Here is a 16,649-nt window from a genome sequence, read left to right on the forward strand (position 1 = left end):
AACCTCAGCTCTGAAAGCTTGCAAGCAGGGAGGGCCTCAAAGTCAAGGCTCCAGCCCCAGCCTGAACATCTACACTGCTATTTTCAGCCCTGCAGCCCAAGTCCCCTGAGTCTGAGTCAATTGACCCAGGCTCTGAGATTTGGTGCCACAGGTTTTAATTTGAAGTGTAGACATGCCCTAAGAGATTCTGCAGGACAGGGAAGGGAGGTGGTTTGCTAGCTGAGAATCAAACAAAAATGCATCTGAGTGAACATTGCTTTATGGAAACAAAATATATGATCCTATTAATATTCGGTATCAAAGTCCAAGAGTAACTAGTCTGCTGAGCTGATGACAAGGTTAAAACTAGATATGTTCTGCAAACTACTTTGATTTTAATAAACCTTGTTTAATCATGAATATATCATATGGGACTGTTACTTATGCAATTTTGCACAGGAAGTCCCAAAGAGAACAAAATCTCTAATAGAAACAAAGAAAGGCAAAGAGTATCAGAAGTGTTAGTCAATATGGGTTTGGACAGAGGTGTCCTGTGTCATCAGGGGCTTCAATCAGAGGAACACAAGGGTGAAGCCTGATGACCAAGAAGACGACACTGTAGTACAAATGCTGAAGTCAACAATCTTCTTTTCCAAGAATTCTTATGGGACAAAAATCATAAATGTAGATATCTATTGTTTCCACATTAGCTCTGTGAATTATGCACTTTCTGAACTCAAGACACACGGTCGAAGTCTTGCTGTGTGATTATAACCATCATTGCTATATTAGACCCTTGGCATGTACTTTGGTACCCACAGGTCACTTGCAGCCAACAGCTTTGTTTTATGATTCCTCTGCAACCTTTAAAATACTTGGACTTTAGCGAAGTATTGTTCCATTTGATTAAAGTATTGATTATTCTTTTTTATGCAACACATGGTGTCCTTTAACATACCACACTAGGGGAAAAAACTCAGTGATATGTCTAGGGAGAAAAGAGACAGGCGGATGGGAAGCAGAAGCTATCAAGAAATACTGCTTGAGAGGGTAAGCAGGAGAGTCATGGGAGGCCCACTTAGAGTGGCCACCAAATCTAGGAATTGTACCTTTTGTCCCTAAGGTGGCTATTACTCTGGTATGTAAGCACTGCCTGCAGCCAGAGAGTCTGCTGAGAATTATTCTTGAGAGGAGAAACTAAAATGCCTTGGAACCTTTGAGGCTGCAAGATTTGTGGCACAAGAGAGAGAATAGTGCAGACCTGTGAGACTCACTTTTTAAGTGAGGAAACTGAGGAAGCCCTGTAAATATATTACCCAAGAAGCCATTGAAACCCGCTGACTGAGAGATGGACCAAGGAATCCACTGCAATGTTGCCTGAAAAGCTGCTAAAGCCACTGCCTGACTGAGGAAGCCCTAGAAATGATGATCACATGATTACCTGTTCTGTTCATTCCCTCTGGGGTACCTGGCATTGGCCACTGTCGGAAGACAGGATACTGGGCTAGATGGACCTTTGGCCAATATAGCCGTTCTTATATTCTTAAAAACTGTTGAAAAAACCAATTAAGGGGAGGACTGTGGGAACCCTGGGAGGGTGGCAGCTCAACCGGTGCTAGTTCTGCGCTAAAATATAGCAGGGCAGTCAGGGATAGCATGGGCAGCAGCTTGGGCTAGCCTCCTGAGTACAAACCCGCCTGGACCCCCGGATATGTGCTTGGGCAGCTAGCCTGAGGCACCGCCCATACTACTGCCGGCCACACTGCTATATTTAGAGCTAGCGCATGTCTGCCTACCCATGATGGGAAGCCCATTCCCAGCTGCAATGTAGATGTACCCTTAGAGGGGCCCTAGAAAGCAGAATGTGATTTTCTCTATCTCCCCAGGAGAGTCTATGTTGTAAGGTGAGGCTCACAAGGAGGGGAGAGCCATAGTGCAAAATAGGGCATCATAGAATATTAGGGTTGGAAGGGACCTCAGGAGGTCATCTAGTCCAACCCCCTGCTCAAAGCAGGACCAATCCCCAATTTTTGCCCTGGATCCCAAATGGCCCCCTCAAGGATTGAACTCACAACCCTGGGTTTAGCAGGCCAATGCTCAAACCACTGAGCTATCCCTCCCCTGCATCAGTATAGTGGTATTTGAAGGAACTTGACTGGTAAAAGGAGGACCTTTTGGATGAGCTGCCTCTCCAGTCTGACTGGTGCCGGGGGGAATCGTGGTGAAGGCAGAGAGCTTGATTGGTACTGGAAAGAGTATCATGGTGGAAGAAAAGGATTGATTAGTATGAGAAGTGGGTATTGTTTCATTTTTGTCTTTATTTATGCACAGAATATAACCTTAAAGATATACAACTTATTTGTTATGATCAGTGCAAAAATCTATCTACTTATAGATAGATAGATATGGGCTGTCAAGTGATTTAAAAAATTAATTGTGATTAATTGCGCTGTTAAACAATAGAATACCATTTGCTTTAAATATTTTTGGATGTTTACTACATTTTCAAATATATTAATTTCAATTACAACACAGAATACAAAGTGTACAGTGCTCACTTTATATTTATTTTTTATTACAAATATTTACACTGTGAAAAACAAAAAAATTGTATTTTTCAATTCACCTCATACAAGTACTATAGTGCAATCTCTTTATCATGAAAGATGAACTTACAAATGTAGCATTACGTACAAAAAAACTACATTAAAAATAAAACAATATAAAACTTCAGAGCCTACAAGTCCACTCAGTGCTACTTCTTGGTCAGCCAGTCAATCAGACAAACAAGGGTGGTTATAATTTGCAGGAGATAATGCTGCCTGCTTCTTGTTTACAATGTCACATGAAAATGAGAACAGGTGATCGCATGGCACTGTTGTAGCTGGCATTGCAAGATATTTATGTGCCAGATGCACTAAAGATTCATATGCCTCTTCATTCTTCAATCACCATTCCAGAGGACATGTGTCTATCCTGATGATGGATTCTGCTTAATAACGATCCAAAGCAGTGCAGACTGACGCATGTTCATTTTCATCATCTGAGTCAGATGCCACCAGCAGAAGGCTGATTTTCTTTTTTTTGTGGTTTGGGTTCTGTAGTTTCTGCATCAGCGTGTTGCTCTTTTAAGACTTCTAAAAGCATGCTCTACACGTTGTCCCTCTCAGGTTTTTGACGGCACTTCAGATTCTTAAACCTTGAGTTGAGTGCTATTTTTAGAAATATCACATAGGTACCTTCTTTGCATTTTGTCAAATCTGCTGTAAAAGTGTTCTTAAAATGAACAACATGTGCTGGGTCATCATCCGAGACTGCTATAACATGAAATATATGCAGAATGTGGGTAAAACAGAGCAGGAGACATACAATTCTTCCTTGCAAGGAGTACAGTAACAAATTTAATTGATGCATTATTTTTTTAATGAGCATCATCAGCATGGAAGCATGTCCTCTGGAATGGTGGCCAAAGCATGGAAGGGGCATATGAATGTTTAAGATATCTGGCATGTAAATAACTTGCAACGCTGGCTAAAAAAGTGCAATGTGAATGCCTGTTCTCACTTTCAGGTGACATTGTAAATAAGAAGCAGGCAGCAGTATCTCCTGTAAATATAAACAAAATTGTTTGTCTTAGCAATTGGCAGAATAAGAAGTAGGACTGAGTGGACTTGTAGGCTCTAAAGTTTCACACAGTTTTGTTTTTGAGTGCAGTTATGTAACCAAAAAAAATCTGCATCTGTAAGTTACACTTTCATGATAAAGAGATTGCACTTCAGTACTTGTTTGAGGTGAATTAAAAAATGCTATTTCTTTTGTTTATCATAGTGCATATATTTGAAATAAAAATAATAATATAAAGTGAGCACTGCACACTTTGTATTCTGTGTTGTAATTGAAATCAATATTGGAAATGTGGAAAAATATCCAAAAATATTTAATAAATTTAAATTGGTATTCTATATCTACAAGCACGATTAATGCTATTAATATTTTGAGTTGAGTTAACTGCGATTGACAACCCTAATTTTATATATATATATATATATATATATATATATATATATATATATACTCCTACACACACACACATATGCACTTATTGTAGCTTCCACTAGTGTCCGAAGGCCAAAATTTGCCCAAAAGATTATGAACACTGAGAAAAACAATATTTATGAAGCGATAACATAATCCTTTCCTGTCAACAGGTCTCAGGCTAAATGCAGTAAAAGCTAACAGAATAAGAGTTAACAGAACCAACAAAAGAATATAGATCTAGCTAATGCAAATTTAGACACATGTCTAGACATTAAATCTTTGGAAGGGCAATGCTAAGGAACATATGGGGATACTTTTTATATTACCCTGTAGAGGTAAATTGCTTCACAGATGCTATCTGCTTACATCATCTAGTTATAACAAGGGCCTGCATATAATTTCCTGAACATTTGGAACATTTATTTTCATATCCTATGCTCTACAACGAGCACATTCTGAACCTGCAGTATATTCCGGGACTGTTATCAGGTGGATGTCTCTGTATTTTAACTCAGACATGAAGGTACTTTTTAAATATGGTATGTCATATATTTGAACTAAATTGGTGCAGAATTCAGGTACTGAAAAACCCAGCTCTTTTTTGCAAAAAAATAATTGGCATAGTCAAACTTTTGCAACTGGATGGTGCTGCAAATTTGGTGATCTTATTAACATTGTCAAATGATCATAAAGAGAGATGAAGAAGACGGTTAAAATAAGCCCATTTTTCTTTGTCCTTGACTGTTTCGAGGTTTTAAAGCGAACACCCCTGTAATAAATGCAATCTTTTGGTCTTTAAGCAGTCTCCATGCATAAAATGTTGCATAAAATACCACGTTGTTAATTGTGACAAGGAACAAAAATAAGATGTTCAAAAGAATGAAGAAAAATGTCTGAATAATGTAGTCCTTTGTTGATGCATCTGAACAGTGTTCTATTTTCAATCACCTCTGATCACTTACTTGAATCTTGAAACTATGGGTCTGACTGTGCGTGCTGTGTGCACCAATAAACATGAACAAGAGTTTCGAGGCTCAAGGAAAGCAGAGTCAGACCCTACAGCTTTAAAATACAAACGTATCTGTTAAAATATTTGAGATTCAAATCAATTATATCCCATATTAATACTTCCCTTCACTGAACCCATAACTCATTCTAGTTCGACAGAGGGACTGTGAAATGTTGTATGTATCTGCCCCAATCCCCAAGCACAACAGGGCACAGTCTTGCCCCTGTATCTCTGTATAGCTGCAGTCCTTGCTGCTGTGCTTCGAAGAGGAGATGAAGTATACTGACATTCTAAGAATCATCAAGGAAACTTGCTTTCAGAGTAGCAGCCGTGTTAGTCTGTATCCACAAAAAGAAAAGGAGTACTTGTGGCATCTTAGAGACTAACACATTTATTTGAGTATAAGCTTTTGTGAGCTACAGCTCACTTCATCGGATGCATTCAGGAAACTTGGTGAATCATCAAAGCACTCAGTGTGGATTGAAATGCAGATGCCTGAAGGCATGAACTCATTACCAAACATTGTACCAATCTGCACTACCTTGATCAGTTAATGGGCAAATCATTGGCACAAACTCCTGTTTTCTGATTCTATGTGAGGAATTAGCTGTGTGATTCCCATTAGGGACTGGAAAAATTATGTAGTCAGAATCCTGTGCACAGCTTAGAAAATTGACAGGAACACATCACATCAATACTGATAGCGCAGTGGGGTGGATTTGTTCAACTCTTGAAAAATTATTTTTTATATATCTTTTAGTAATAATAGAATAACAATATGGTGGTATGACAGGTCTGCCAATGCAGTGGCAGTTAGAAGGTAGGTTTTAATTCTGGTGCAAGGGAGGCCTGGTTTAGTTAAGCCATGACAAAGGGAAATGGCTTCCTTTAGCCAAAATCCCAAATGAAAAAAGTGGCTAAAAATGGGAGGTTAGTGACCCAAGCCTATAGATCACCAGAGCTCTTTCCCTGGATGCCATGTATATTCTTCTGTGGGCCAGGTACTTCTACTATTAAACTTACTGGTCTGGCCTTGCAGCCATAGCACCTAGTGACTGTATCTTCCTAAAATCCCAGCAGCATTTGTAGGGGCACCTGTCTGTACAGGCCAGGGATTGGACACTTTAGTTTCCAGACCCAGTGCCAGGTTCCATCCACATCTTCACATAAGACTATGAATAGCATTATCATGGCTCCCCGAAATATACGTGAGAAGATATAATGGAAGCTAGCAGTTTTTCCTCAATATGCTATGGCCAATCTTCTAACGTTAACAACTCAAGCATGTCCGGTTTTCTCCCCCCTTTCACATTAGGACACAGTTTCATATCCTAGACTAACAAGGTGCAAAATTTTACCCACAATTAGGACCAGAGAATTTGCCTTTCTGCATCAGATTAATGGTTCATCAAGGACAATTGTATAGTCAGGTTATAAATCCCTGAAATGTGATCATTTCATCACCGCACATGGAAGTATAGAATTGGAGATATAAGAAAAGGAATTACAGTCCAAGAATTAGGGGTCCTAGATTTTTACATCCTTGATGCTGAAGAGTGAGAGGGAGGGAGGAAGGAGATAGACACTCTGACAAGTACCTAGAGAACTAGATCAAGTGAGTTAATAAAATCCATGTGCTTTTTACAAAAAGTTTTTCCAGCTGAGTTTATCTGAAGTCATCTGCTGGACAGGACAAGTGCAATTCAGCAGAGGGAATGATCAGGATTATATTACATATGAATCCTCCTTGAGATCATATCTGAAACAACACATACAGCGGTAGCCTAAAAATAAAGACAGCAAAGAAAGACTTGTTAGGGTTTTAGCCAGGAGAACAGGTTTAAAAATTCCACTCCTCTGCCTGCATTGGGGTGGAGCAGAACAGAATACAAATAAAAAATATGAGTAGAAGAGTCAGAGTGGTGACTGTACCTGCTACTAATGTGGGGGAGAGGAGAAAATTCTAGTATAGTTTTAGACCATTCATTTGCTTTTATAATTTTGTAAGGCCACCAGATACTCTGGTGATGGATGTGAAATAAATGGAGCAGACAGAGAATAGTAGACTAGATATCTTTGCAGCATTGAGGAGGAGACTTTAGTATGAATTGATGAGGAATCACAACCCCAGTAATTAGGAAGTGAATTATTTATAATTCATCACACAAAGGAATGAGTTCACTATTTGCATGGGAAAGAAGAGGGAAGAAACTTGGGCAACCCTGCATTTCTGAGGCATTTTATGTCATAAGAAAACAAACATAAGTTTCAACAGAGTGCAGTTGAACCACATCCACAGGATGGCAGTAGAAAATAACTGCCAGGAAGCGTACTGTGAATCAGTGACTGCAATGCTATGTCAGAGATGAATACAAAATTTCTATTCTGACAGCAACAACAATACAACATAGGGTTTAAAATATCCTGTGGATAATGTTTATCACTCTGGGGGAGTTCTCCAGGCTCAGAAAGGGAAACGAAGTATGGGTGCACTGAGTAGTAAGTAGATTTGTAATTTTTCATTTTTGACCGAACTCTATGCACTCTTTTCAAATGCTCTGGAAAAAAGCAGGATATGATGACTGCATTTTACAGTACATTGTGAACTCTAAATTAGCTGGCCAAGATCAAAATCCAGATGTCTGGCAGCTCTAGTGAAGTTAATGAACTGTTGGGTTACTTGATCCGGAAGGAGGTACAATGAGATGACCATACTTATCAGTCTTATTCCAAAATCCACTTACGTTTGGCTTATTAATCTGGTCACAGCTACTCCTGGGTGAGAGTTCTAACTTCTAAACCTGGTGCTCCCCAAACTCATTCACAAGAAGTTGTTGTCATTTAGATGAATGTAGCAATTGAATTTTAAAGTAAGAAAATCTTCCTAAGAGACTTTTAGCCCTATTCCATTCAAATGTGTATTACAGATAGAGCTGGTTGCCTGTGCAACCCTAATTCTACCTCGTCGTGCATCTGCAGTATGGTACAATCTTTCATTACTTGACTGCATTCTATTTTTCCCCACAACAGTGACTCTGCCCAATTCAGTGTACAGTGCACACGGACCTGCTCTGGGGATAAATCAGGGCTGTACAATGAAGGACACTGTTGTCTGTAAGACCCCTGCCTCATTTGCTGACCATACTGTGCCTCAGTTCCTCCTGTGTGAAAAGGGGACAATAATACCACCTTGCCTCACTGGGATGTTGTAAAGATTAATTAATTAATGATTGCGAAGAACTAAGAAACGACAGTAGGGCACCTTAAGGGGGAAAAAACATGGAGAAATTAATAATTCTGTAATCAGTGTAGGGTTTGGATAGTGTGCAGTAAATAATGCCTGGAACCACATGCTAAATGAAGATAAAAGAAATATTGGATAATTTGCTCAGTGAGGGAACACTGTCCATCCTGTACACTGAATGCGTCAGGGTCCCATCAGAAAAATAAATACAAGGGGCAGATTCAAAGTTGCTAAGCAACCTTAATTCTGGCATTTCCAAACTTGTGAGTGCTTGACTTTGCAACCTTAATAATGTTCTTTTAACATAATTTTATTTTGTGTAATTGAGATACAATTCTGATAAGAAAAAATCTCATGGAACAGAGGGAGAAATATTTTGAGATTGCATGAAAATACAAGGCAGCACTTTCCTTGTCAATTAATCTAGGAAGATCTTAAGGGTTCAGAACCTATATTTCTTAAATGTGTGGAAGAGAGAAGGTTTGGGAAGACCTTAAGTGGCTATAGGTTGATTTGGGCCAGATACTACAGGGACTGAGAGTGTGAGACTAATCAAAGGCTTTCTAGAACCAGTCTCCTGGCTGAGCAACCCATCTTGAAGGAAGATGACTATCTTTAATGACCTATTTTATGCTATTAGAAACTGGACTAATGCAGAATATAAACTGTTATAAACTGGACTAATGCAGCTAATCATTATTGTATTGTACAAAAATGTGTGTATAAAGCAGTAAAGAAAAACCCAGAAGTATCAGAGTCACTGTTGTGTACATTTAAAATCCTAATTAGAGAATAGGTGCATCTCCTATTTCACACTCTATGTAGTCTCTTATATTTGCAGTTGAACAGCTCTGATGAAGATTTATTCTGTATGTCCAGACAAAAAGTATGAAGATAGAGTTAGTACATAGCAGTCATTTAGGACAAACTAAACTAAAAGGAGTATTGTAATTACCTCAAACCCAAGCATTAGAAAACCCGGGAAATTCACAGTTAAGGTTAAACTTAAAAGAAATCTAAACATGTTATGGTTCACAAATGCAGATAGGTTACTGAAACAACCCACACTCTATCCTGTAGTCATACCAACACAGGGAAAATTAAATATGTCACTGTATGTCATGTACATTGATTTTCAAAATTTACATCCAATATGTTAAATTGTACTACAAGTAATTTATGTATGAAACATCTATCCTATTAACCCTCATGACACTGGCAAATTGTCAAGTGTGTGGGTCCAGCTAGCTTCTAAGACCTACTGGGGAGCTGTGCTGGAAGGAAGGAAGGGGTTCTTGGGTTGGATCACTTGCCTATGTTAAGCCTCACCTTCCACAGCTGGAAAACACCTGCTTTTTTTCTAGCCCACTCTCCAGCTGCACCTTGCTTTCCTCTGTTGCTGGTTCCTGACCTCTCCTACAGGCATGGAAACAGTAGAGAAAGCAGTGCACAGCTGGTAGTGGTAAGTAACTGATAATATAGGACAGAATGGCTGCATGCAGGGGAGAGGGCTGGCAATCAAGAAGAGGCAAGACAGTACCTTAAGACTCTCAGCCAGTTTTGGACTGGGCCTGTGTGCTAGTGTGCAGTCAGGTGAGAGTAAAGGAGGATTAGGAAGATCTGAGAGGTCTCAGAGGGACAGGGAAAGGGTAATCAGAACCAGGGATGGGAGAGTTGGGGAAGGAAGGATGAGAGAACAATTATTTGGAAGGTTCTAAAGATTAAGAAACTCTGTATGATGATCTAGAGACTGATACACGATAAGACTACATGTGAAGTCTATAGATAAATATTTACCTAATAGACTATAACAGAAAGAATGGTTATGGTAAATTGTGTCAGCCTGTACTTGGATGTCTGCAGTGTTGTTGTAGCTGTGTTGGTCCCCCATATCTGAGAGAGACAAGGTGGGTGAGGTAATATCTTTTACTGGACTTCACAACTTCTGTTTGTGAAAGGAGACAAGCTTTCAAGCTCCACAGAGAAGAAGAAGAGCTCTGTGGAGCCTGAAAGCTTGTATTTTGAAGAACATTTTGGAAAGTGCATTTTTGATGACTCAAAATTCCCAGGGCACTAACTCACATTAGTGAGACATGATCTATTAAATATCAGATAAAGTTTGAATTATTAGAATTAAAATATTGTCTTTATATACCAACTTCTAATACAAAATAATAAATTTTGTAGCATCTAGCATATATTTGGTGCTATATAAATAATAATTGCTGTAATAATATTTTCTTTGAATCATACATCCACCCACCCACCCACACACACCTGATCTTTAAGCTAGAACACTGTTTCTGATCGGTCCTCTGTAGTTCCATCTGACTCCCATAACATATACCAGCAGCTCATATAATAGAATCATAGAACTGGAAGGGACCTCGAGAGGTTATCTAGTCGAGTCCCCTGAACTTGTGGCAGCGCTAAGTATTATCTAGACCATTCCTGACAGGTATTTGTCTAACCTGTTCTTAAAAATCTACAATGATGGAGATTCCACAACCTCCCTAGGCAATTTATTCCAGTGCTTAATCCCCCTGAAGTTTTTCCTAATGTCCAACCTAAACCTCCCTTGCTGCAATTTAAGCCCATTGCTTCTTGCCCTATCCTCAGAGGTTAAGAGAAACAATTTTTCTTCCTCCTCCTTGTAACAACCTTTTACATACTTGAAAACTGTTATCTTGTCCCTCCTCAGTCTTCTCTTTTCCAAACTAAACAAACCCAATTTTTTCAATCTTCCCTCATAGGTGATGTTTTCTAGATCTTTAATAATTTTTGTCACTCTTCTCTGGACTCTCTCCAATTTGTCCACATCCTTCCTGAAATGTAGCACCCAGAACTGGACACAATACTCCACCGCAGAGTACAGCGGAAGAATTACTTCTCGGTGTCTTGCTTACAACACTCCTGCTAATACATCTCAGAAGGATGTTCACTTTTTTTGCAACAGTGTTACACTGTTGACTCGTATTTAGCTTGTGATCCACTATGACCCCCAGATCCCTTTCTGCAGTACTCCTTCCTAGGCAGTCGTTTCTCATTTTATATGCATACAACTGATTGTTCCTTTCTAAATGGAGCACTTTGGATTTGTCCTTATTGAATTTCATCCTATTTACTTCAGACCATTTCTCCAGTTTGTCCAGATCATTTTGTATTTTAATCCTATCCTCCAAAGCACTTGCAACCCCTCCCAGCTTGGTATTGTCCACAAACTTTATAAGTGTACTCTCTATGACATTATCTAAATCATTGATGAAGATATTGAATAGAACTGGACCCAAAACTGATCCCTGTGGGACCCCACTTGTTATGCCCTTCCACCAGGCTTGAAAACCACTGAAAACTACTCTCTAGGAACTACTCTCAGAGAACACTTATTTCCCACAGGAGTCTAATTACTTCAATTGTTTTTGGATTAGGTCTATAGTCCCACTTTAGAAGTTGTACTTCTTCTCTGCTCCTGGTTTCCTAGGCAATGTAAATGGAACCCCAGAGCCCATGGAGCCTCATAAACAGGCAAAGGATAGGTGTCACTACAGGGAGAGGGGGATCACAGGCAGGCAGGAATTGGCATGGGAACACACTGAGAGGGGAAGAGGTGGCTAGTTACAGGAAAAGAAGCAGCAAATTGGGTCCACGCAAGTGTTACTTTTCACATAACTGTGCAAACCATAGGGCCAGCCCTGCATATAAATAACCCAGAAGGCCACTGTTAGGGCCACATTTCCGAAAGTGCTCATACTCAACAGCTCCCACTACCAACAACAGGTGGTGCTGGGACTGAGCTCTTGTGAAAATCTTGCCCTTACTATATATTGCGAATGGCCAGTCAAAGATCAGCAGATTCTACCAACCAGCCTTTTTATGTAATATAAAAATATTTGCTCTCTGTTTGAGTTTTGTAGAAGAAATTTCAGCTGGAAATCATCTTTTGTGGTGGAACTGGGCAAGTGTTATTGTGTGTCAATTGTTTTAAAGGGACAAATAGGAAAACTCTTTGTTGTAGTAGTGGTATTAGCAGAAACTGCTAAAGAGCAACTATTAAGTATAGATGTAATGCAGACTCACTAGGATATATGCTGAAATGTAAAAAAGTAGATGGAGCAGTTACCAGTAGTAACTTTTTATTATTATTAAAAATTATTATATTTTTTCTTCCACTAAAATTAATGAGTTTTACCACAGTAATTTACCTCTACCTGGCTTTAACAAAATATTTACTTCTATTACATTCAGGAATGCCAAGAAAATAGCTATCTGTAAATAAAGTTTATAATGCTTGGTTGATGGGATGATTATTACCAGAAGAGCACTTCCTGAAGTATAATAAAAACACTGTGGCATAAAAATAGAATGCTTTGGATTCATAAGTCATCTGGTACGGTTATCCTGAGATAGCTACAACAATGGAGATGAACTGCCAGTGTAAAAAAAGAAAATATCTTTGAAGCTTTTCTGCGAAAGAGGAACTAGAGGTGAATGTTGTATCTATACTTGGATCTATAATTTCTCCTTTCCCGAGGAAAGGTCTATGCCTATATTCACCCCAAAAGCTTGGAATAGCGTGTAAGGCATTAGGCAATAAGCAGCCTCTGGGTATTTTTATGTCCTGTGTTAGAAATGTCTAATGCCTTCATGACACAATTTACAATAACTTGAGAAAAGATGCTCCCCAGGCTTCACTGACAGGAATCTGAACAATTACAACAGAAGAATTTTTTCAAGAATAAAAGGAAGAAAATAAACTGTCTCAGTTTTCAGATCTACTAGTTTTACTCTTGATGAACTACAACATCTTATACATCCTTGTCCTTCTAATCCCTTCATTGACATTAGACCAATGATCTAGAGCTCCAATCTCAGTGTTAGATGAGAAACTTTATTGCAGAAATTGGAAGTGGCCTGGGGGCCCTTCAAGAGCCTGGAAAAGTCAGAAACAGTGCTCTAGAGGCTTCTTTGTAGCTGGTTAATGAAGAGGTCATGTAGATACCTGCTGATCCTTCATACAAATCCTCACAGGACTGATTAATAGTTCGTACTTGGGCCAAACCCATTAGCCCTCCCAAAAGATGCTATCAAATTCCTGTGCCAGTGATTATATTATAGTCTCCACATCATTTCTAAGTCAATAAACAATTATACTTCGGTTCAAATTCTGCCCTTTAGTTAAACTATTGTAAATCCAGAATCAGTCCACTGAAGTCAGCAGAATCACTACAGATTAGCACAGTCTAAATGAGAGCAGAATTTGAACCTACACGTTTCACATCAACTATACTTCTTAAGGTATTAATTCAAAAGAGCAGGTATCTGATGCAAAGTATGTCTCAACCCATTATCAAACAAACCGCTCAGAAACCAGATTCTTTTTTCCTCTGTTTGCAAGAGAAATGAGGAGTGGAAGACTAGCAGACTAACAGTATAAGACTTTGAGTATGTTTTGCAATGGAGCCAGCAGAACGAACACAGTTATATTTCAATGTACCTTCTGTCTGTAGGATACAGTTCCACAGTAATGACATCAAGGGAGTTCCATGCTGAAATGGTGAGACCATTGTACAAACACAGCATGCCTATCATCATGGATTCACTGGTACCAAACCACAAGAAAAAACAGCTAATTCCAGAGAGTACCATAGAACCACCTATATTCAAGGCAGACAAAAAAATAGTCATTGTTTTTACAGAATAATAATATTTATAATCTTGTTTGTTTTGCATAACAATGGCCTTTCCATATTGGAGGAGTTTAAATCACTAAACTGCACATTTGAATTTAAAACTAAATTCTAAAACAGAACCAATTTCTCTGGCAACTATCAGTAGGAACTACACTTCTTGCAATTACAAGGAATGCATTTACATACCATATTAAACTAACAAGAACAACTTAGTAGGACTCAGTCTTTATATAGGTTGTTGCTCATAGAAAATCAACATAATAAATTACTTGGTTATTTAAGTAAAATAAGCATAGATTTGTCATTATGAAGAGTCGACATCTAATTTTCAACCTCCACTAATGTCCCAAAATAGAAACCTGCCTATGGGCTCCTCAAAATTACACTAGCTAGATGGTTCCCTACACTCACTAAATGGTCTGCTCAACCATATGAGGATTACCTGTGCACAGCTCCCTCTCCCTTTAATGGAGCAAGCCAATACTGAGCACTTTTAAAAATCCCACCACTAAGTGCTTAAAATATTATATTTATTTTATTTTATGGTAATACTGAGTGATGAACAAATATACGGCAGTTGAGAATTGGCTGGGCTCCTTAGCTGTTAATTTCCAAACTTTCTAACATTTGGGTGTTTTGGAATAGGTGTTTAGGGTTATTCACTACTGAAAAAGTCCCTGGAAGGGATTTCTTCTTGCCTTTGTGAGCAGCAAACCCTAAAGAAAAAACTTTGTTTTATCTAGACTGCTTTAGGGTTTTTTTTAGGATTTTGGCAACGCCCTACCTAACATCGTTAAACGTCCAATTCGGTCCATCAGAAGAGCAGATACAATATTCCCTGGTAATACAGCCAAAGTTCCCAAGAAATTAACAAAGTAAATCCAATAGGCACTGTAGTCATCATCAAAGGTAATCTGACATCCTGTCTTGTTGTGCTTAAATATGCAGTTTATAAATTCGGTGTCAATGAATTTATATTGCTCAAGATCTGTGGAAACAAAGGAAGTGTCAGCTAAAACAATATCAGCTAACTCATAACCCTGCGAGAAGCATAGGATTTAAAACATCCCAAGATTAGACACGCTGATTGATAAATAGGAGCTTACATGCTGCATTGCTTAGTATAATATGGCCAGTTACTGCTGTAAATTGTTGGTATTTTTCCCCCTTATATATAAACATTCTCCAGATGAATTCAGAGCTCATGAAAATAAGGGACTATGGCCTTGATCCAGCAAAGCACATAAACTGGTTCCATACATGTTTTGCTCAGCTGGAGACTGATAGTACAGCCTACCACCCTGCATACTGAAGATTTACAAACTTCCACCACTTAGCATTGTCAATGTTTCTCAGTCTTGTTCAGCTACAGACCTGGGTCTCACTTGAACAGAGACTGTCAATCATGTCACCTTTTGGTGGGTTTGTGGTGAGAACGAATGTCCGCTGGAAACTCAGATGAGACTCATTTTCATTTGGGATCAGGATGTATTAGCCTTCAATTGCAGTTCTAATCTAAAAAACTGACTGCAAAAATGCTCTGGAATAACTGAGAGGCAATTAGCTCACCACTTAACAAAAAGATGTTTTTTCTAAAGGCTTGTCTACACAAGGCAGCAATGCCCTCCAAAGGGGTGTAAATTTGAAGGTGCTCTAATACTCCGTGTAGACCCTGCCGATGTGCTGATGGACTAGGAACCTTTTAGAACATGTCAGCAGGGTCTACACAGGGCAGTTACTGCACTTTCCAATTGACACCCCTTGGTGCGCATTGCTGCCCCATGTAGAGAAGCCCTAAGTGCCAGCTCTTCAAACAGAGCCTGAGATGGGTTTTATTTGTTTCCTTTTTAGTGAGACATAAATGAGGCCAGAGCATCAGTGACTGCTCCAGTTTCCACCTTGTTGTCCTACCTGGCCATTTATTTCAAGGGCCCTCAATAGTACCCTGGACTGTGTGCTCACTCATTGGGTTTTCCATGTGTTACGTTTTGAACCAGGAAGTGAACGAACTATTAAAATGCAGAGGGTTTTCTCCCAGTGTCCTCTTAACTCCCTCTGGAAGATCAGACCCTGCATTTCCCCCTTTGTGTCTCTTACTCCTGTCAGCCTCAAGGCCCTGAGCCACATAGACTTTCCCTTCAGGCAAAGAGGGCTGGCCATTTTTACCTCGGAAAACACAGCTTGCAAGATGACCATGTGGGAGAGCAGTAAGAGTTGCTACATCCTGCAAATGTTAAGTCCAGTGAACCAGATTCTCATGTCATTTCAATTGAACAAAATGGAGCTACTCTGGATTTACAACTGTGTAAATAAGATCAGGCCCTGGCCCATCATCTCTGCAATATTCCCACCTCTTATTGGCCTATGTAATAGAGGGAGAAGAAAGAGAGAAAGAATGGGTATGAGTTGTGAACTCAGATCCCCTCCCCCCAAACATGGTAGCATATTGCATATCCCTACTAGATAGCTATGCCAGCTCTGGCACTGATCTTTGTAAAGCTCCCATTCAGCCACATCAGATATAAGCCTAACTAGAGCAATCACTACACAGGTAAACAAACTTTCTCCTATGCGTTCTGAAACTCCACAGAGATAATTAACAAATGTAAAAGATTTAAAATTCACTCCCTGAATTAATAGTGACCATACGATCTTTTAAAAAGGGTCTGCTCCTTTACATTTATTTTTA

The 16,649-nt window shown here is 39.2% G+C and overlaps 1 protein-coding gene across 3 annotated transcripts in view; it reads right to left on the minus strand.

The window, feature by feature from the left end:
* The window catches only part of SV2C (synaptic vesicle glycoprotein 2C), a 219,545-nt gene that overhangs the window by 8,440 nt on the left and 194,456 nt on the right, over positions 1-16,649 (minus strand). For all 3 annotated transcript variants that reach the window (XM_038403373.2, XM_043515281.1, XM_043515280.1), the window contains 2 exons: positions 14,745-14,948; positions 13,765-13,924 (listed from right to left, as the gene is read on the minus strand). In XM_038403373.2, coding sequence (XP_038259301.1) covers positions 13,765-13,924; positions 14,745-14,948 — 364 coding nt within the window. The remainder of the gene's footprint in view (positions 1-13,764; positions 13,925-14,744; positions 14,949-16,649) is intronic.

The sequence above is a fragment of the Dermochelys coriacea genome, chromosome 5, assembly GCF_009764565.3.
Source record: "Dermochelys coriacea isolate rDerCor1 chromosome 5, rDerCor1.pri.v4, whole genome shotgun sequence".
Classification (NCBI taxonomy): Eukaryota; Metazoa; Chordata; order Testudines; family Dermochelyidae; genus Dermochelys; species Dermochelys coriacea.